Here is a 20,530-nt window from a genome sequence, read left to right as displayed (position 1 = left end):
CACTTTTTAACCTGGGGAGGTCCTGGTTGGCCCGGATGGGATGGACACACGAGTGTGGGCAGGAGCATGCTATGGAGAACACGGCCCCCTCCCTGCTCACCCAGCGTGTTGGCGATGCCCGTCTTCACATTGTCCGTGCAGATGTGGCTGATCCGGTTCTCGTGCTCTGGCTTGGCCAGCACCACGATGCGGATGTTCCAGAGTGTGTGGATGGCGATCTGTAGGGAGGACAACATTGTGACCCTCGGCCACGGCATTGTGCTTGACCCCAGAGCAAGCAATTCACACTCAGCCCTTGCCCTCCAGGTGTGGGGTACCCTGTCTGTAATTCCTAACCTGCAGGGGACTCCTAATGATGCCCCACAGATAAGACAAAGCATCTAAAGATGAGAGCGAGGACGGACAAGATTTCAATGAAGTAAAGATGATCTACAAGCACAGGCAGGGAAAAGAAAGGACGCCAGTGTTTTTCAGCAACGCCCACGGGCCCCATCAATTTCTGAATACAGGTGCCCCCATCTGGCCCTGGAAGGTGGGGGGACCACTGAGCATCCAGGCATCTTTGGAAGTTGAAAGCCAATAGTCTGAACCGCCCTTGCCTCTGCGATGCTCCCAGCGGGCCTGGCAGAGCCCCCGCCCCCGTGTCCCACCCAGGGCTGCGGCCAGTTGCTCACTGTTTTAAAAGTCATGCTGGTGATTTCCTGCAGGGAGTGTCTGAGTATCTCCAGCCACTCCTTCTCGCCCAGGGGGTCCTCCTGGGTGCCGATCACGTAGATGTCGTGGGGGATGTAGTCAGCAGAGTCATCCCGCGTCTTCCCCTGCCCCTTGGAGAGAAACCAGGACGTGATCTTCTTGGGAGGGGGGGCGTTACCTTCAACAGCAAAACCCAACACCAAGTGAGTCAAAGGTACATCGGAATTCACAACAGAGGTGGGGAAAGCATGGGGGGTGGTCATATAGTCACTGATAACCATTCAGGCCACCCAATGAAATACCTTAGGTGGAAAACTGGGTACCAATATCGCCCAGGATGTCAGATAGGGTCAGAGGTCAGTTAAGTTTCTTTTTAAAGATAATGTTAAGTTTCAAATACTAGAAACACCCGAAGATTCCATGTGTGACTTAAACTAGGTGCACAAGACGTCAAACACTGCCCCAGGCTTTGGGGTTACTCTGTAACTGAGACACAGTCCTCGAGGAATTTACACTCCATTGGCGAGATAGCCCAGGAGGCTGACAGGTTTAGGATGGCGGCTTCCACCCCACTGTGGGAGACAACACTGGCTTCCTTGCAAAAGAGAGATCTCAGCCAAGGACAGAGAGATGTGCAGGTGTTAGCCAGAGAAACGGGAGGAGTGTGGACATCCTCCTCCATGGCCATTTTGAAAAATGAGTTGAAGCAGCTCAATAAAGACGTGATGAAAGATTTATTTCCCCTTGCAATGCCCTTGAAGTTTGAGTAAAATTTCCCCCCAAAGACAGAACCTTCTTGGCTCACAAGTACCAAGACCTGAAGTGACTTGACGGTTGTTGAGTTCTGCTCCCCACTATGGCTCATATTGGGTGCACAAGCACTGGGGGCTGGTGGTCTCTTTTGGGGAAACCCTCCCACCCCGCCTGGTATAGCCAGCTCCTTCACACTGTCTTCTGTGTGAAGGGCGCCCCCTGAAGTTGTGCAACAGGACTGCCTTAACCAGGCCCAGGTAAATCTAAGACATCCATGCTCACAGAGGAAACACCGGAAAGGGGCCGTGTGCCCATGTGCATGAACCCCCGAGCGTGAGAGATGATGAAATCAAGCGGCCAATAAGAAACACTGGAGAGGACAGAAGAAGGCCCAGGACTCCAGGGCACAGGCCAGAGTTCTCCTTCGGTGCCGCCGTGGCCCCGGCATATCTGGGCACGAAGGCTTGGGGAGGGCTGGTGGCTGGTGGCATGGGGGTCAGGAGCTCTCCTGACTGCCCTCCTGGAAGACCGGCCCATCCTCCACTCAGCTGACTGGGCAGGAGTCGCATATGTGTTTTCATTTCCAAATCACTGCCTGGCCCTTCATGATGGGCGGCTGCTCGCCCCCTCCTCCCAGACACTGCTGGGCGACTACCTGCTGCGTTGGAAGGGGGTGGCCCTGACTCTGCTCCAGACAAAGTGGGGGAGACAGGATGCCCAGTTAAATTCAAATTTGAGATAAACAATGAATAATTTCTAGAATAAGTATGTCCCATGCAATATCTGTTTATCTGAAATTCAAATTCAACTGGACACCCTGTATCTACTTATGTTTTTATTTCTAGCTGAATACTTACACTAAATAATTATTTAGCCTAATTTATATGTAGTACAATATATTTAATATATAAATATATATAAGTATATAGTACACATATTTAGTACCATATATATTTGGTGTGTATTTAGGACTTATTTCTAGCTGAAGTTACACTAAATAATTATTTAGTACAATTTATATTCAGTATATTATATTTATATTTTTAGTATATTATATATTAGTATATAAATATATATGGTAGTATACATATTTAGCATAATATATAATTAGTATGTATGTATTTATTTATTTCCAGCTAAACACCTATACTAAAAAGGTGTTTGTTGGGGGCCAGCCCTGGTGGTGTAGTGGTTAAGTTCTGCACGCTCCGCTTTGGTGGCCCGGGTTTGGTTCTGGGCGCAGACCTACACAACTCGTGGCCACCCTGGGGCAGTGACCCACATACAAAATAGAGGAAGATTGGCAACAAATGTTAGCTTGGGGTGAATCTTCCTCAAGCAAAAAGAGGAAGATTGGCGACAGACATTAGCTCAGGGCAAATCTTCCTCAGCAAAAAATAAAAAAATAAAAAATAAAAAAGTATTTGTTGGGGCCAGCCCAGTGGCGTAGTGGTTAAGTTTGCACGCTCTGCTTCGGTGGCCTGGAGTTCACAGGTTCAGATCCTGGGCACGGACATATGCACCATTTATCAAGCCATGCTGTGGCAGGCATCCCACATATAAAAAGCAGAGGAAGATGGGCACAGATGTTAGCCCAGGGCCAGTCTTCCTCATCAAAAAGAGGAAGATTGGCAACAGACGTTAGCTCAGGGCTAATCTTCCTCACCAAAAAAAAAAAAAAAAAGGAAAGTATTTGTTGTTTATATGAAATTCAAATTTAATTGGTCATCCCCTCTCTCTCTCTCTCAACCTGACAACCCTACTCAGGGAGAGAGTCCTTTCTTCCAGGCCTGGGCCCCCTGGCGAGCTGCCTAAGGCTGGCAGGTGCCCAAGAGCCCCTTCACTTAGATATTTAGACCCTTTACCTAAAAGTTTCCAATTTAGACATGCAAAGTCTCGGGATATGAGACCCCCAGAGCTCATTTCTCTTGCCCACTGTCTCAGGAAAAGGGTAGAATTCCCTAGAAAGGAGGCTGTGCAGATGGGTTGGGGACGGGAGTGGGGAGACACGTGTTCCCCGCCATTTGAGGATGCTGAGGCAGCCAAGCAGAACCCAAGGGGAGGAGGTGGGAGGAAGAGGAGGCATATGCACCTACCCATGTTCCAGGTGCCGATGAAGATGGTGATCATGTCAGGCTCTGGCTGCTCCGAATGTTTGTTCTTCATCTGCTGGAGAAGCTGGCAGAAGCCTTCTCTCTTCTAGGGATGGAAGGGCAGAAAGACTCAGACAGGCCTCTGCCCCCTGCACATTACACTTTCAAAGGATTGGTCAGCTTCAAGAAAACTGAGAGCAGCGCAAATCAGTACGAACTTCCAGGAGAGGAATCTGGAAACATGCATCTGAAGTCTTATAAAAGTGGATCTCTTTGACCCAGCCACTCCTCTGCAAGGACCTGACTCTAAGAAAATAACCAGGAACCATACAAAGACCCAACCACATCACGGCGACTGCAGCATATATTAATACAGAAAAAACTGGAAACAACCTTAATGTCCAATCTTAGGGGATGAATTAATTATTGTAGTATGGGCCATCCATATGATAGAATACCATAGAGTTTTTAAATTTTGGTGCAGAAATACTTTATCAACAAGGATTGATGGTCAAAATATATTGTTAAGTACAAAAAGCCAGTTGACAAAGCAGTATGAAAAGCATCATTGCATTTTTATTAAAAAAAAAAAAAAAAAAAAAAAATCCGGAAGGGTATAGTCCCAGCTTTCCTAATGGTATATGGGAGTTTCTATTTTAAACTTTTTGCTTATTTGTTACTTTTTCCCCAAGGAGAAGAGGTTACTTATGTAATGAAAGAAAATTTAAATTAAAGAAAATAATTAGGCTGTCAGAACCTCCTTAGTAGCCTTCACTTCGTTTTCCTGGGTACACAGTGGGGCACGAAGCACAGGCGGCCCTCTCTTAGCTTATGGTCAAGTGGGGCAGGCTGACTAAACAAGTGTGCACAAAATTTTAGGTTGTACCATATGAGAGGAGCAATTTTTGATTGCTTCAGATCTGTAAGAATGGAAATGTCATAAGATTCAACCTAAAAATTGCAAATCTTGCTAAGTCTCCTGTGAAGAAACTAACTCACAAAGATGTTATGACGGCTGTCTTTATAGAAACCTGCCTTTAGTTGGGGATGGCTCAAAATTTGGGGCCAGTTTACCGCTGTGTCTCAATCCTTCTCAGCTTGCAGCAATGGCAGAACAGGATTTTGGACCCAGCCCATGCGCCCAGAACACTGCCCAGTGAGATGTTCTTTCTCTCTGCCTGCCACCACTGTCTGTCCCTCCTTCCTTGTTTCTCCCAGTCCCTTCTCTATCCTTTCTCCCAGTCCTTCCATCCTCTCGGCCAGCTCTCTGGACACCCCCAGACCTCCGACTGGCCTTCCACAGCGCCTCCCATGCAGTCAGCCAACACCGGATGTGGTGGGAGCCCTTTGTGCCCTGTGGTCCATTTTCACTGCCTCAAGCCAGCCGTACAGTAGGGGATAAACAAGGAGGCCGTGATGGTGGGTTCCAGCCCTTGGTTGGCACATCAGAAGTGAGGGATCAGGTCACAGAGAACCCTCCTCTGGCTGTACTGAGGTCCTACTGTGACTCCCGCAGACCCCAGTTTCTTCCCACCTCTCACCCACACCACCTCTTACTCCAGGAGCCAGTCCTAGCAGGGCATCTCACTTCTGCAGAGTGGGGCAAAGTGTACAAATGAGGGAGTGCTGGTTGGGACTCAGATTTAAATCTGGGGTGCCCCTGAGAGCTTCTGGGTGCAACCCAGGGAAGCTAAAGCCTCCCAATGGGGCTCAGGGCTGGGTAACATCCAGGTGATAAAGCATGCACCCTTTCGGGGCAGGCAGCGTGGCGGGGGGGACGATGGAGTGGTGACTGCTCAAATCCCAGCTGGCCTGGAACACGTGCCCTAACCCCTCTGGGCTCAGCTTTCTCAGGTGGGAAATGGGCTGTTGTGAGAACTGAGAGAGCTGATGGTGCCAATTTGTAGGCATGTAGCAAAGCTTAGAAAACATGCGTCCCTCACTCCCCTCTCTGACCATCCTAGAAGTGTATTGTCACTTACTTTGGAGTCAGCGAAAACGTATTCCTTCCGCAGGGTCTTCTCCTTCTCTGTTTCCACCAAAATCACTAACTTGTTCAGAAATTTCTGAGACTTGATGAGCTGCAGGACTTAAGAGAAATGGAAATTCGTTTATTCATTCATCTGCTCATCACCCAATACTTCCAGTCTCCGCTATATTCCAAGCACCTGACCATCAATTTCCTGCCTTTCCTGTCCCCACGCTGAGCACAGATGAGTGTCTAGTCTCCCAGGTCCCTCAAGCTCCTGGCTGCTCTTCTGGGGAGGGGCTGATGCTTGGGAAGGGTGGTGCCTGGAACAAGCAAGAAGTGACCTGGCCAGAGCAGAGACAGCAGGGCTGTCTTTTCATCTTCCTCCTTCCTTCCCTTCTCTTTATCTCTCTCTCCTCCTCCTCCTTTCTTTCCTTCCTTCTTTTTTTTTTTTTTTTTTTGCTTTTTCATTGCTTCATCATCTCCAGTTTGTGGCATTGCTGCTGAGAAACTCAAAGTTATTCTGATCCCATGTGTGCAGAAGAGAGTTAACACGGCAGGTCTGACTGTTATCCTTATGGGGAGATGTTTGGGGAGAGTTCCCAGCGTTTCCTGAACTGATAGAAGTGGCTCTCTGTGCCGACAGTGTTTGTAGAAACAGTGTGGTTTATTCCGAACGACTGCTCTCTTCCTGGGATTCTGGAATCTGGATATGTGCCTATGTGACCAGCCCCCAGGAAAAACCTTGAGTGCTGAGTCACTAATGAGAGGCCCTGGTGGACAACACTTCAGTTGTGTTGTCACAGCTTGTTGGGGGAGGAATTAAGTGCGTTCTATGGAAGCCTGTGCCTGGACTTCGCCCTGTGGGCCCTTCCCTTTGCTGATTTTGCATCATATCCCTGTGTTTTAATAAATCACAGCTGTGTGACGCTATGCTGAGTCCTCCTGGTGAATCACTGAACCTGGAGGTGGCCTTGGGCCCCTGGCACAGCCTGTAATCTATTTTCGCTCTGAAGTTTTAGGATCTTTCCTTTGAACCCAGTGTTGTAGACTTTCCAATGTTGTGTGTGCCTCGGGGTGGATCAGTTTCCCTCCGTTGTACTGGGCACCTGAGGGGTCATTTTCAATCTGGAAACTGGTGTGGTTCAGTCCTGAGAATTTTTCTTGAATTGTTCCTTTAATGAATTTTCTGTTTCCTTGTTTTCTCTCACTGAGACTTATTATTTTGGTATTGGATCTCCCGGACGGGTCTTCTAATTTTTAAAAATCTCTGCTTTCCTATTTTCCCTCACTTTGTCTTTTGTTCTGCCTTTTAGGAACGCTCCTTAACTTTCTCTCTCCACCTTTCCACTGAGTTTTTATTTTTTTAAATTTCAGCTACGTTTTCGTAATGTTTTATGTTTCCCTTTCTCGCTCTTCTTCCTTTTTCCTCCTTTATTTTTATTTTATTCTCTGAATGTTCCTTTTTAAATAGCATTCTGCTCTTGTTTCATGGCAATTTCTATTAGTCTACATAATCTATCTTATCCAGGTTTTTTGTCTTTTTGCTTTTTTTTGCCTTGAGTCTGATTGTCTCCTATTCCAGGGTTCCCTCCGATGTCTGGTGCTCCGTGGCCGGGAGTTCCAGCAGTGACAACGGGGGTCTGGCGAGCAGGGCTTCTCCACTGGGTGGTCTCACAGGCTGATTCATGGTGAAACTGTGACGGCAGCATCTTTAGATCTTTGCCCCTGAGCTGGTCACGTGTTCCAGAGAAGTATCTTCCGACCTCCCATCTGGAAGGTGTGGGCCCGGCTGGCAGCAGCCCAGAGCCGGGCAGGCACGAAGGCTGGGGTCTCAGAATTCAGAAAGGGACTGTTATTTCGTCCTCTGTCTTCAGCAGCTTCCTCTGCCTTCATTAGGCCTGGTGTCCTCTGGTCCTTTACCTTCTCCAGAGAATAAACAGCCCATCTTCTGCCTAATGAGTGAGGGAAGCCACTGGCTGTGTGGAGTGGAGAGGGATCTGGCGGGTCTAACTCTTCTGAAGTAGATTTTCATCCACGCCTGCTGTTTATAACCCCATCTTCAGCCCTACTCTAGGGGCCCCTGATGCTATCAATTCCTGTACACTTGTGGCTTCTGTGGTATGAGTCAGGTGTCACAGTTTTTCCTACTACATGCTTAAAATTTAGCTTTTTTGTTCCTATAAGTCGGTTATCATTATCCTTCTGCTTTTCAGCATGCAGAATTTCCTTGCCATCATTTTCTCTTGTTCTCTTTGTCCTTGTGAGCTTTGCCTTTAGGAAGGGAACTGACAATAGTGTGCGTGTTCAACCACCATCTTGACCAGAAGTCTTACCCGAGCGACGTCATGGACGTCCTGTGCTCTCAGGAATCCCATCAGCCGTAAACGTCCCGTGGTGTGATTCCTACTCATGCCCCGAGACTTTTCTAAATCCGCTACTGGTAGGCCATGTCTCCTTCCCTCTGAATTTCTGGTTTTCCTTGACATCCATTTGCAGGACTGTGTGGCTGCCTCCAGGATGGGACATTTTGCTTGATCAGGATTAGTGTTCTATCACGGCCAATAAGTGGCCCACCTCTCCCCACACCCAGTGAAATAAAACCAGAAGCCCTTTTCTGTTCCTCTTTCCCGTGCCCCTCTACATCTAATGCATCAGCAGGTCCAAGCAGTTCTACCTTCAAAACATTCACAATATGTCCATCATTCCAACCATCTCAAGCCACCACCATCTCCTGCCTGGCTACTGTCATGGCCTCCTAATGGGTCTCCCTGTCTCCACCCAGCCCCTGCCATAATTTATTCTCAGCACAGCAGCCAGAGTTCATTTTCAAGTGGGCTCACACCACTCTCCTGCTTAAAATCTCCTAACGGTGGCTCATTGCACTTAGAATGTACTGCAGCTCACCGGGTCCCCGTGACTGGTACCCAATCTCCAGGCCGCCTGTGGCCTTCTCACACACCGAGCCACCGCGGCCTTCTCACACACCGAGCTTGCTCCTGCCTTGGAATCTCTGCCGAGGGTGTCTTTCCCTGGTTTTTGCATGGCCAGCATCTTCTTGACACTCAGGTGTCAGCTCAAACGGCGCTCCTCCATCATTCTTATCACCCTATTTAAATTCCCAGCCTAGAGTTTATCGCTCCCTCACGCTCTCTTGCTTGATATACTTGTGTACTTGCTTTGTCTCCTTGACTCTTACTTGAATGTAACCTGCCTGAGAGCTAGGACCCCACCTGGCTTGCTCACCTCCGTGTCCCCAGCGATGGCACATAGTAGCTGCTGAGTGAGTGAATGCATTATGATTTCCTCATACGGCAACTGGCTTTTCCAATGCACAGAAGACTTTGATGCCAAAGCTACTAATGCACGTGGTGATGGGAACAGGGCAAGGAAGCTCTAATACCTGCAACCAAAGATTTCCTCCAGGTGGGCAGCACTTCACAACAATAACCATGACTGGAAATTGACTATGTGCCATGGCAGCTAAGGACATGCCTTATCCCACTAGTCCTCACAACTCTAGAGGAATCCCTGTTTTATGAATGCGGACCTTGAGGCTTCAAGTAGTTAAGTAACTTACTCGAGGTCACACCATCATCAAGCCGTGGAGCCGGGACACGAATCCAATTTACCAAGAGCCCCTCGCCCCTGATGCACACTGCCTTCAGTGCCAGCTATAATGAAGCCACCTAAACATGTCGGCCACATGAACTGTGCTATTTCACTGGTCTAGCGTCCACGCATTCATTCAGTACGTATGTATTGATCACCTACTCTGTGCCAAGCATTGTTCTAGACTCTGAGGATTTAACAGCGCATGAAAGAGACTCACCTCCCGGCCTCTGTGACGCCCACCTTAATGCAGGGGGCAGGGGGAGTCTGGGCTTTATGAGCACCGTTAACAGTGCCTCAGTCAATTGGCAATCCCTGAGATGCACCTGCTGAGTACCAGGTCCTGTGCTAGAGCCTGGATTCCAGGGTGTGTAAGATAAAGACCCCTCCCACTCTGGGGGAGGTAATTGTGTTCTGATGTGACAGGTGCCAGCACAGAGGGTGAGCAGGGCTCCACCAGCCTGGAGGGAGGACAGGAGCCAGGCGGGCCAGGCCCTCAGAGAGTCCGGGCTGGCAGGCTCTGGGCATCCATGCTTCTCACAAACCTGCCTTGTGATAGTCCATTCTCGACTTGAGCTGGGTTTTTGGGGGGCCTCTTATTGCCAGCTTGGCTCTTCCACACACCCCTGATCTGACAGCCACTTTCCAGCTGTCCAGAATTCCACAAGGTCTGTGTTCACCCTCCAGCTCACAGGAGAACATCTCCAACCCTTACTTTGGCATCCAAGGCCCCGCCCACATCTGGACCCCATGTCCTCCTGCTCCCCACTCCCAGGCCACAAGGGACATATGATTTCCCTAAAATCCTGTTCAATTCCTTACACCCGCTGTCCTCTCAGTCCAAATGCCCTCCCCTGCCTCATGGTTGGTAAACTCCTATTCATCCTTCAAAGCCCCCAGACAGAGCCATCTCTGTGGTGTTGTCTCCCTGCACCCCCTCCCCCCACAAGAGAGCTGGTCAGTCCTCTCTCAGGGCTAACCTTACATCTGACACACATTCTAATACATGCCCACATATCAGCTTCCTTTCTAAACTGCAAATTCTTTGAGGGAGGACTGTAACTCAGGGCTGGTCCTTGGAAGATGCTCAAAAGAAAAATGTCCATTGAATTAAATTGACAAGAACTCATAGTGCTTCTCAGAACCCTGGGAGGTATTTCTTTCAGTCCAGAAACCTCAAGTTTTTTTTATAGCCATCAGCATCTTTGACAATCTCTTCACTCATCTTAGGTTTCCGTTTCCTCTTGTCAAAGTTGGGTCCACCCCTTTCAGCTGTAACTTGTTCTCCTTGACAGATAAGAGGAAAGCATGGTTCTAAGCTGATCACTTTCAACATGTCCCTCTCCTGCTCAGATCCTCAGCAGGTCCTCATTTCTCCTGCCCAACTTGGCAGTGGACAGAGTGGCTCTGCCCTGACACTATGATCTCAGCTCTCCGTGAATGACAGCTTGTCACACTCCAGGGTCTAGGGCCTTCATTTCCTGACCCATCCTCCTCGCTGCTCTAGTCTGCCTTCCTCACAGCTGCCTTGGAGGGATAATTGTGATGATGGTGGTACTGGTAGCAGCCAGTTCTATTGAGCATCTACGGGACGCTAGGCACTCCGTACTTTCACGTTTGCCCATTAAAGACTAAGCAGCCCTATAGGATGCTGCTACACCCATTGGACAGAAGAGTAAACTGAGGACCAGAGAAAGAGCACTAGGCCAAGGTCACAAGTGGCTGAGCTGGGACTCACAGTGGGCTTCTAACACCTCCCTGTGCCAGCTATGCTCTTCCCCTCGCTGCACCCGTTCCCTGCAACGGGCTGGTCCCCAGACTCCCATCCTCCCTGTTGCCCTGAGGGCATCACTTGGACCTTGGTGCCCCAGCCCAGGTGGGACTCAGGAGCAGGAGGTTGCAGGATGGGGCAGACTTTTCTCCCCTGGCCTCTTCCTGGACACTCTGCCATGGGGCTAGTGCTGCCACTGGGCATGAGAGGTGCTCTCACATGTGTTAGTTCCTCTCTCCTCATGACAAGCCTATGAGAAACCTATTATTGTTATTGTGATTCCCATTTCACAGATGAGAAAATGGAGGCACAGAGAGGTTAAGTAACTAGGCCAACGTGATACAGCTTGCAAGAGGCAGAGCTTAGATTTCGACCTGGGCAGTGCAGCCCCAGAGCCCATCTGTGCTCTTATCTTCTGTCATATTGTGCCCAGCCCAGTGCCTGGCACTGAGTCAGTGCTGAATATATAACCTCCCTTCTCGCCCCTCTGGAGGTCCAACCCTAGGGACTTCTAGGGCAATGGGCGTTATTTATAGGGCTTAGCTTTCAGGCCAAAGGTTTGCCATCTGAATGGACAACTCAGACAAGCTTCTTGATGGGGTGAGGTGCAGCTGGTGCTTTGGACCCTAGAGACCCAAGTGGGATGTGCCCGGGGTGCTGCCATCTCTGCTGGTGCCTGGTGCCAACCAGGACAGTCTCTGAAGGCCACTCCAACCCACGGGCTAAACGACAGTGGGGGACAGTGTGGAAGTGCAGCCCACGCTCCCTACAGGGCATCTGCGGGGCAAGGCCGGTGCAGCAGGATGCTCCCAACTTTCCAACTCTGGCCATCAGCCACGGTCTCCAATAAGAACCTGCCTCCAGAACTTTCCATCCCACAGTCAGGCTTCTAACATGCCCAGACTGGAGCCCTCTGCTTCCAGACAGCAGGAAAAAGAAAAGCCTCCAGCCCAGGGGCTTAAGTCCTTTTATTTTTTTTGCCTGTGACCCCCAGGAAAAATTTGTTTCATGTGTGACCCCAGGCACACAAATTTATGTGTGTGCATGCAAGTGTGTGTAACTACAGCACAAGTTCATGAAAAAATATTTACCTTTACTCTCTACAAAACCACTTAGGTATTTTCTATTTTTATCCTTTTCTGCTCTGTTCTATTCCCATACAACTTTATTAAGATGTGGGCAGGACACTGGGGATCCAGGGTGAACAGGAGGCAGGAGGCCTCTGCCTGCATGGAATCTACGGTCCGATGCGTTGAGCAGCCAATAAATACTCAAATATATCGATACGATGATTTCAGCTATCTTTATTAAGAACAAAAGATGCTGATCATGCCTGGGATTGCCAGATAAAAGACAGGACGCCAAGGATTCCTTTTCAGAAAAGGAATAATTTTTTACTATAAGTATGTCCCAAGTATTGCATGGGACACACTAAAAAATTATTCGTTGTTTATCTGAGATTTGAATTTAACTGGGTGTCCTGTATTTTTTATTTGTTGGTTCTGGCATCCCTAGTTATGGGCTACTAAATGGATTTTGAGGCCCTGAAGAAGGAAAAATACTGTTCGTAGACCAGAGGATCTGAAAACCTCCTGAAACGCAATATAAACTGTCGGGTGAAGGTGCGAATTTATTTGAGAGGGGACCCACAGCACTTCTCAAGTGTCTCGGGGGACCTGTCGGCCACATACCGAAAGAAACACTGCTAAGCAAGCGTCGACACCTGTCAGCCAGAAGCTCAGGAAACTCAGGTGCTTTCCCCAAGTCTTCTCCACCGCACCGGCCATCTTCAGTCCCACGGGGCCCCCAGCTGGGAGCGGGAATCCCCCTGGTCCCAAGACCCTGCAGGGCCTCCCTCACCTGTGCCCTTTGCCCACCAGCCCCTGCGGGGACCCAACGCTGTGGGTCAACCAGACCTGGAACACAGATGTCCTCTTAGCACCGCCTCTTTCCCACATCCCTTCTGTCCAGGCACTTCCTCGATCCCAGGCCAGCAAAGCAAAGTCCTCCCATCCACAGGACACCCCATCCAAGCTGGTTTCTAATAACTCGCATGTCCCCAGGCAGTGGATGTCAGGGCCACATCTTGGCTTTTTTCAGTCTGCTCTGTTGCCACCCAAAGTCCAGCTGTCCTTCAGTGGTCCCTCCTCTGAGCCTCCCTAAAGCCTTTCTTTTCCCTCTGCCCCCTGGCCACAATGCCCAGCTGTCACTTGCCATCTTCCCCACTGGGACTGCCAACTCAAGTCTCTGCCCCCTCTCAACTGTGTTCTGCCCCCTCTAAACTGCGTTCTGCCCCCACTTACTCTCTACCATCACCCTGTTCTCTTGTTTTATTTTTCTTTTGGTGAGGAAGATTGTCGCTGAGCTAACATCTGTGTCAATCGTCCTCTATTTTGTACGTGGGACGCTGCCACAGCATGGCTTGATGAGCGGTGTGTAGGTCCACACCCAGGATCCGAACCTGCGAACCCTGGGCTGCTGAAGTGGAGCACGTGAACTTAACCACTATGCCACCGGGCTGGCCCCCCATTACGCTGTTTTGTTCAGAACATTTCATCAGTGGCTGAAATCATCATCATTGATATATTTGAGTATTTATCGGCTGCTCAATGCATAAGAATGTAGATTCCGTGTGGGCAGAGGCTTCATCCATCCTGCTCACCTGGACCCCCAGGGTCTTGCCCTCAGCAGCTTGTCCATAGGCATTTGGTGTGTGAACATTTTCCATTTTGTTCATGAGTTTACTTGATGGTGCAAAACACAAAGCCTCCGTTGCTCCTGCGTGCCAGGCTCTTTCCTAAGGAGGCTCACATGTAGATTCTTCACTTGATCCTTACCACCCCCATTTTACAGATGAGGAAACTGAGGCCCAGAGAGGTTAAGCAACGCATCCAAGGTCACGCAGCTGCTAAGTGGCAGAGCTGGGATGTGAATTTAGACAGTTTGGTTCCAGAGTGCATGTACTTGAGCACCACGCTAAACCTCCTCTCAGTCTATGCTGTGCTAAAGATGCATCCAGATGCTGTCAACACCCTTATATGTACGGGGCCCTGTACCAGGCACTGCGAGGTGACCCCGTGCATCAGCCTGGCTCCTAGTGAGGAAGAGCACACACACACACTAGGAACTGCCACCAGTGCCAAGTGTAAGCCCGTTTCCCAGGGTTTGGAGGAAGGAGGCAGAATGTACAGGGAAGGCCTCGTGAAGGAGGGGGCACACAGGGTGAGGGGGCAGTGGGTACCCCAGCACAGGGGTGGGACGCGCCTGGCAGCACTTGTTTTCCAGCAGTCTGCCACTGACTGGCCGTCAGTAAGGGCACTAGCAGAGTGAGAGCATTGTGGGTGTGAGGGGGTCTTACTTTTCTTGTGGCTGTAGAACTTGTCCTCAGAACCATCCTTGGACTTCTTGATTATCAGTTTTCCAGACTCGACATCTACTTTGAGCTGCAATTTCTGAGGAATCCCCAGAGACTCCGACTTTACCTGTGAAGAGGAGGAGGAGAGGGAGTAGGGGAAGGAGGGGGAGGGGGAGAGTAAGAGATTGGGGAGGAAGAGGAGATGTTGGTCATCCTGTCTCTGTCTGGGCTTTCCTCGTGCCAGCCCATGAGCCCCTTGTCTGTATGGCTGGGCAGCCCTTGGCCAGTCCAGCCCTGGTGTCCCGTGTCGGGCCGTCGGGCTTCTATTTCCGAGCTGCCCTCACCCCAGCACCGCATGTCCACGTTTCCACGGGCAGCTCCTGAGAACCGCTAAAATGTGGGAAGGAGCCCAGCTCATCCATTGTGTGTACAACATCCATTCTGCCAAGAGGTTTGATAGAGGAAACAGATGAACTACTGGAAAATGGTTCTTTCATTGCTTCATTTCACAACACTCACTAATCTGATGTGTCATCTCCTTCCAGAAAGGATGTGAGTAATAAATTTAAGCTCTTGGGCCTTGTTGCAACCAATAATTGAACATTTACTGATAACAAATAGGATAAAAGATAAGTGCCTAGACATGCTCAGAAGATGGAACTATATCTTAATACAGAATTATCATCTGGGCTAGAAAGGACTTTGGGGTGGGCATGGGGGCATCTCGTCCTGTTTCTGAATGTGGGACCAGTGCTGGGCTGGATGCACCAGAATCTCTGAGGACCATTAAGAAAAACAAATTTCTGGGAATTTCCGAGAATGGAGATTCTAATTCAGTCCCTTTCAGGGAACCCACGGGAATTGTATTTTTGTCCTAATTCCCTCTTGAGGCACTACTTTGCAGCCAGTTTGGGGGCTCCCTGTTTGATGTCACTCACTGCCCCCAATTTGAGAAGGACAGCTCTTCCCTGGGGAGCCTCCCCGTGAAGGAGATTCATCTGGGCACCCATTCCAATGTTTAATCACCACAGGGAGGTGGTTCCGCCTACCGCCATTATTGGCCATTGGGCTCCTTGCCCTTGTACAGCCGAGCGGAAAGCCCTCCTTCCACAGGGACCAGAATCCTGGCCAACGGTGGAGCACAGGCCACAGCCACTTACCTCAAAGGTGACCGGAGGGATGAGGGAACGCCGATGGGGAGACTCAGGACCCTCATGCAGCAAGGCCTTGACCTGTGGGCATAAACGCACAAGGCCCTTCAGGCTGGGAGGCGAGGGGAAGGCAGCATCCTTTGGCACAGAGTCAAAGGGAGCACAGAGCCAGCACACCTGGGCATTCTCTGAGCAAAGAGGGGACCAAAGAGAAGCCCCGAGAAGATGCAGGACCCCCACGTACCTTATCCTCAATGGAGGACAGCAGACTTGTCAGCTGGCCGAGCTTGGCCACCATGTTGATGGGATTGGCCTCGCCAGGTGCCTGGGAGACAAGGAAAGTGCACATTAGGACAGCAGCCAGAGTGCCAGCCATGGAGAGGCGCCACGCTGGGCGCTTTCCACGCTTCATCTCCTTTCACCCCCCACAACCTGTGAGTACCATCATTATCCCCCTTTGCAGACGAGGACATCAGGGTTATCTCAATCATCTCAAAGTTATCACGACCAAAAAATGTCTTCATTTCTTCTTCCCTCTAAATCTGCTTCTCCCTCATCCACTCAGTTGCTTAAACAAAACTCTAGCACTTGCCTTGATTATTATCTTTCCTCCTCCTCCATCTGCTGCATCAGTGCTCTCGCTTTACTTCCAAAATACAGCCAACCCCACCACTTAAAACCCGGTTCTAGTTGCTTCCCACCACTGGGAGGAAATTATCCACACTCCCTACCCTGCCCTCTAAGGGTGTATGATCTACCCCTCACACCAGCCATGCTCATCCTCACTTCTGAGCCACCCATGGCCTTGAGCTACACTCTCTGAGGAATCCCCAGAGATGTAGATTTCACCTGCAAAGGCCACCTCCTTGTCATTCAGGTCTCAGATCCACAAGGAGGTCTTCCCTGACCACGCTAGCTAAAACAGCCACCAGATCAGCCTGCTTTGTTTCCTCTCAATCACCACGATCATTGATTTGTTCTTTGTATGTTTCCTTTGCTAGAACGTATGTTCCGGGAGAATTGGGACCATGAGTACTATGTTCGATGCTGCGACCTTGGTGCTTGGAACGGTGCCTGGCCAGTGAGGATGCTTGGTAAAGTTGTGCAAGGAATACGTGAGGCCCAGAGAGCTGAAGTTACTTGTCTAAAGTCACACAGCTAGTAAACAGCACAGCAGGACTTGAATCCACATCTGACCAGCACCAAGTCCATGTCCCAAGCGTTTATTCACAGAACAAACATTTACGAAGCAGCTATTCTGTGCCAGAGGAGCTGCCAGTTGCTGGAGATGCGGAGTTAATAAGACACCATCCCTGCCCTCCAGCAGGACAGGAAAATCACACCCCTGTCTGTATAACTAACTGAACACCAAGCACGACCCCCAACCCCCACCAGAGGCCCCATCACCTCCATTACCACCATCGCTACCGCCCCACCCAGCACCCATCACCCCCCACAACTCACCGCCATCACCACAGCAGTTAAAATTTGCCAACACTGTCTCTCTTGACTACTTTTTGGTTTTGCCCTTGTTGCTTAAAAAAGCTCAAGATCAGTCTACGGTTATTACTGATTGGGAGTGGAGCCGAGACTCAGGGAAGGGCGGAGAAGAAAGGCCAGTCAGCAGAAGGGGCTCATAAAGAACTGAAAAGACAACAGATTCAAGCCTCCTCTTTCTCCCACTCGGATGCTTGGGATTATCTGCTCGCTGCCCAAGGCAGTCACCTTGCAGCGTTAAGATGGCGCCTTCCCCCCTCTCTCTTTTAAATCTGTGTCTTTTGGGGCAGCTTTGGCCAAAACTTACAAAGTATAAACGAAATTACTGACAAACTGGGAGTTAGTTCTTGCAACAAACGGATTAAAACAATGCTGGAGCTTTGCCTACCTTCTGCCTCTTATCAGGCGGAATGCACACGATGATTTGATGAGCTCTTACGCCCATACTCCACACTGAGTGTATTTAAATGTGCTCGCTCGTCTAATCCTCACGTGTATTGATTCTTCTAATCCTTGTCTTGCAGATAGGGAAACTGAGTCAGAGTGGTGAGTCAACTTGTCCCAGGTCACACAGCTGGTGTAGACCTGAGATTTGAATGTAGATCTAGCCCAGTGGGTCTCAGCTAGTGGTGATTTTGCCCCCCAGGGGACATCTGACAATGTCTGGAGACATGTGGGGTTGTCACAACTGGGGGAGGCTAATGGCACTAGTGGGGAGAGGCCAGGATGTGTTAACGTCCTACAGTGCACAGAACAGTCTTCCACAACAAAGAATGACCCGCTCCCCAAACGTCACTAGTGTCAAGGTTGAGGGCATAATTCACAGCTTAGCCTGGAAGTGGGCTAACTGGTCTGAGTGCCACTTGTGGTTTGACTTAAGCTGACGGAGTTATTTCACTTTACTTTTCAGTTGAACTTTTCAAAGGAGGATGTGGGCTCGAAGGTTAAAGACTGTCCTTTTTCATGCGGGGCAGACCCAGGTCTCTCCCCAGCCCTCAGGCCAGCGGTCACTTTGATAACATTGCATTTTGCACCTCCCTGCAGTTCTCAGATAAATTCCACACAGGGCTCTAGGGGCCCCCCTCTTGTCTCACCCACTGAAGGGGTAGGGGCTAGTGTTGGTCAGAGTCTACCCCGGTCAGAAGTCTCACACACGCAATTTCACCTCCTCCTTCACATAGCCCAGAGTGTTGGATGTCACTTTGCCCATTTCACAGATGGGGAAACTAAGGACCTGTGAGGTGAGTCAGATGTTTCTGGTCCAGAGGCCAGCGTTCTTCCCTCTATCTCAGGCAGCCTCGGAACTCCCTCCTCGATTTGTGAATTTCTGAAGGCATCAAGAACGACCTTCTCTGGTTTTCTTTGAGATCCAGGGTCTCATACGGGACATGGGACCAAGAACCCTTTCAATACAACCACGCCTGGTGCCCCCCGCCATCCTGTCGCTGCTCCGTCCTGCCAATGACTGCAAACACCTTGGCCTCAGCCGGGGCAGCACCCTCAGTGTGACTGCAGTCAGCGCATCTCTCCAGAGGCTTCTCCCTCTTCTAACCTACCTCAAAGATTTGGGTGTGCGGTCTTCCATTCAAACCATTTAAATTTTAGTGTCTGGCAGGGCCTCTATTTTGTCTGGGTTTGCCTTTACTCTCCCGGAAATTAACCTGTCATTCACTTTGAGGAAAGCAAAATTACCTTTTTTCTCTCCGATGAATTAAGTTGTACAAATAAAACGCACATACATTTTCTCAGTAAAAACCTCTAACAAACAATCTGGACGAAACTGAAGTCCCCCTTGGCCCAGCCGCCTTCTGCCCAATTCCATCCCCTCCTCCGGTGGTGGCCAGAGTAGCCCTTTGGGTATACATCCTTCAGGTATGATTTCCATGCATCAACCTGCATCATAGTTTACATATTGTTCTGCCGTTTGCTTTCTTCACCCAACAGCATGCCCTGGAGATCTTTCCACATCAGCACACACACCTTAGAGTAGAATTCTGCACCATACTTTATTTCACCATCTCTCTACGTTTGTGTGGTTTCCAGTGTTTTTGCTTTTAGAGACAAAGCCACAATAAACATCTTTGTCAACATCTCTTTGTGCAAAAGTGTGGTCCCTAAGACAGCTACCTACATAGGGAACTGCTGCTTGAAGGATGTGTGCGCCTAACATTTTCGTGCAAATGACCAAACTACTTTTCAGAAAACACATTTCCACTCCCAAGAGCAAGCAGTGAACCCCCGGGAGTCACTGATTCCCCACCCCAGTCAAGCCCTGACTCCACCAATCAACTCTGCCCATCTGATGGGCAAGAGATGGCCTCATTTTGCCTGTCATTCTCCAGTTACCAGGTGAGGCTGAACATCTTTTCATATGTATATTGGCCATTCCCAGTCCCTCTTCAGTAAAACAGCCTTTTTTATATCCTTTCCCCATTTAAAAATTAGGTTGCTTTTACTTAATTACTTGTAGAACTTTTTAAAAAAATATATATTAATCCTTTGTCCCTTATATTTGTTGCAAGTACTTTCTCCCAAAATACTGCTTTTGCTTGTTTTTTAACTGTGCCAATGACACCTTTTGATACATAGGTCTTTGCTCAGTGGACAACTCGGCCTTGGCCCCCTGCCAGGCCATGAGCAGGTGTGTGTGGAGGGCACCTTCACCTTGCTCTTCCTGGGGCAAGAGGCAGGATCAAGCATTGCGAAACCTCATGTTTTCTTCCAGTTCTGATGAGAAATGATGGGAAAAGGCCCTGGCTTGCCTTATTAAGCACTAATAAGTAGTTTGGCTGATGGGCGTGTGATTTGAAATCTTTATTCCTCAAGTCAGAATCAGGCAGCGGAAAATGCCTTACTGGTGGGGGGTCAGGGGGAACGGGTCCTGAGGCTCTCACCCCCAGCCCATGCTCTGGTTGTTCAGCCAATGCAGGGCAGGGGTGGGGTGGGGGGCTGCCTTCTGAGCCCTCGGGACACTGTTTACTCTTCTCTCCCCAACCCCACCACCCCGGTCCCGGTTTCTCCGTCTCATCTTTCCAACCCCAAAGCCTTTACCTGAGGCCGTGGACGGAGGCCGGGGGAGAGCTGCTGGTCAAACACCCGCTGCAGAGACTCCAGGGAGGGGAGGGTCCGGATGACTTCGCTGGGGGCAGAGGACAAGGTGAAGGTTAAGGATTAGTGAGGACTTGGCTGAGGCATCGCTCCAGCTGGAGCCCCGGTCACACCCGGTCTGGCAAAGGCAAGGATCTTTCCCAGAACGACAAGCCCAGGCAAAGACCCAGGCCTGCCAGCGCCGGCCCACCCCCCAAACCCCAACTCCTTCCTGTCCCCCACCCCAGACCAAACTGGAGTCTGGATGCATAGACTTGGTTTACCTCTGTTTAGCCATACTTGACTACGTAGCCTGTAGAAAACTTGAATCTAGAATCACAAAGCTACTTTGAAATCACTTAATCAGCGATGAGTCCCAACCTTCAGTGTTTATAAGAATCAGACATACACCTGAGTGTTAAAAATGCAAATTTCTGGGCCGCAACCTGATTTGGTCAGGAATCTGCATTTTAAATGAGTGCCCCAGGGGCTTCCTGTGCTGGCGGTCTGTGCGTGGTGGTTCAAGTGTGCTCCTAGCCACTGAGACTG

At 49.7% G+C, this 20,530-nt stretch overlaps 1 protein-coding gene across 2 annotated transcripts in view; it reads right to left on the bottom strand.

The window, feature by feature from the left end:
* The window catches only part of INPP5D (inositol polyphosphate-5-phosphatase D), a 121,613-nt gene that overhangs the window by 35,183 nt on the left and 65,900 nt on the right, over nt 1-20,530 (bottom strand). Inside the window, exons 1-9 of one of the 2 annotated variants that reach the window (XM_058533227.1) lie at nt 20,266-20,353; nt 19,946-20,033; nt 15,642-15,722; nt 15,407-15,478; nt 14,250-14,373; nt 5,522-5,628; nt 3,543-3,645; nt 675-871; nt 101-218 (exon numbers count right to left, since the gene is read on the bottom strand). In XM_058533227.1, the coding sequence (XP_058389210.1) occupies nt 101-218; nt 675-871; nt 3,543-3,645; nt 5,522-5,628; nt 14,250-14,373; nt 15,407-15,478; nt 15,642-15,722; nt 19,946-20,033; nt 20,266-20,279 (904 nt within the window). In that variant the 5' untranslated portion in view covers nt 20,280-20,353. Of the gene's footprint in view, nt 1-100; nt 219-674; nt 872-3,542; nt 3,646-5,521; nt 5,629-14,249; nt 14,374-15,406; nt 15,479-15,641; nt 15,723-19,945; nt 20,034-20,265; nt 20,354-20,530 lie in introns of those variants that run through there. The other variant, XM_058533226.1, reaches the window with a different exon arrangement.

This window comes from Diceros bicornis, chromosome 37 (genome assembly GCF_020826845.1).
Source record: "Diceros bicornis minor isolate mBicDic1 chromosome 37, mDicBic1.mat.cur, whole genome shotgun sequence".
Classification (NCBI taxonomy): Eukaryota; Metazoa; Chordata; class Mammalia; order Perissodactyla; family Rhinocerotidae; genus Diceros; species Diceros bicornis.
Note: the sequence above shows the minus strand (reverse complement) of the source record. Positions and strands in the feature narration are given on the sequence as shown.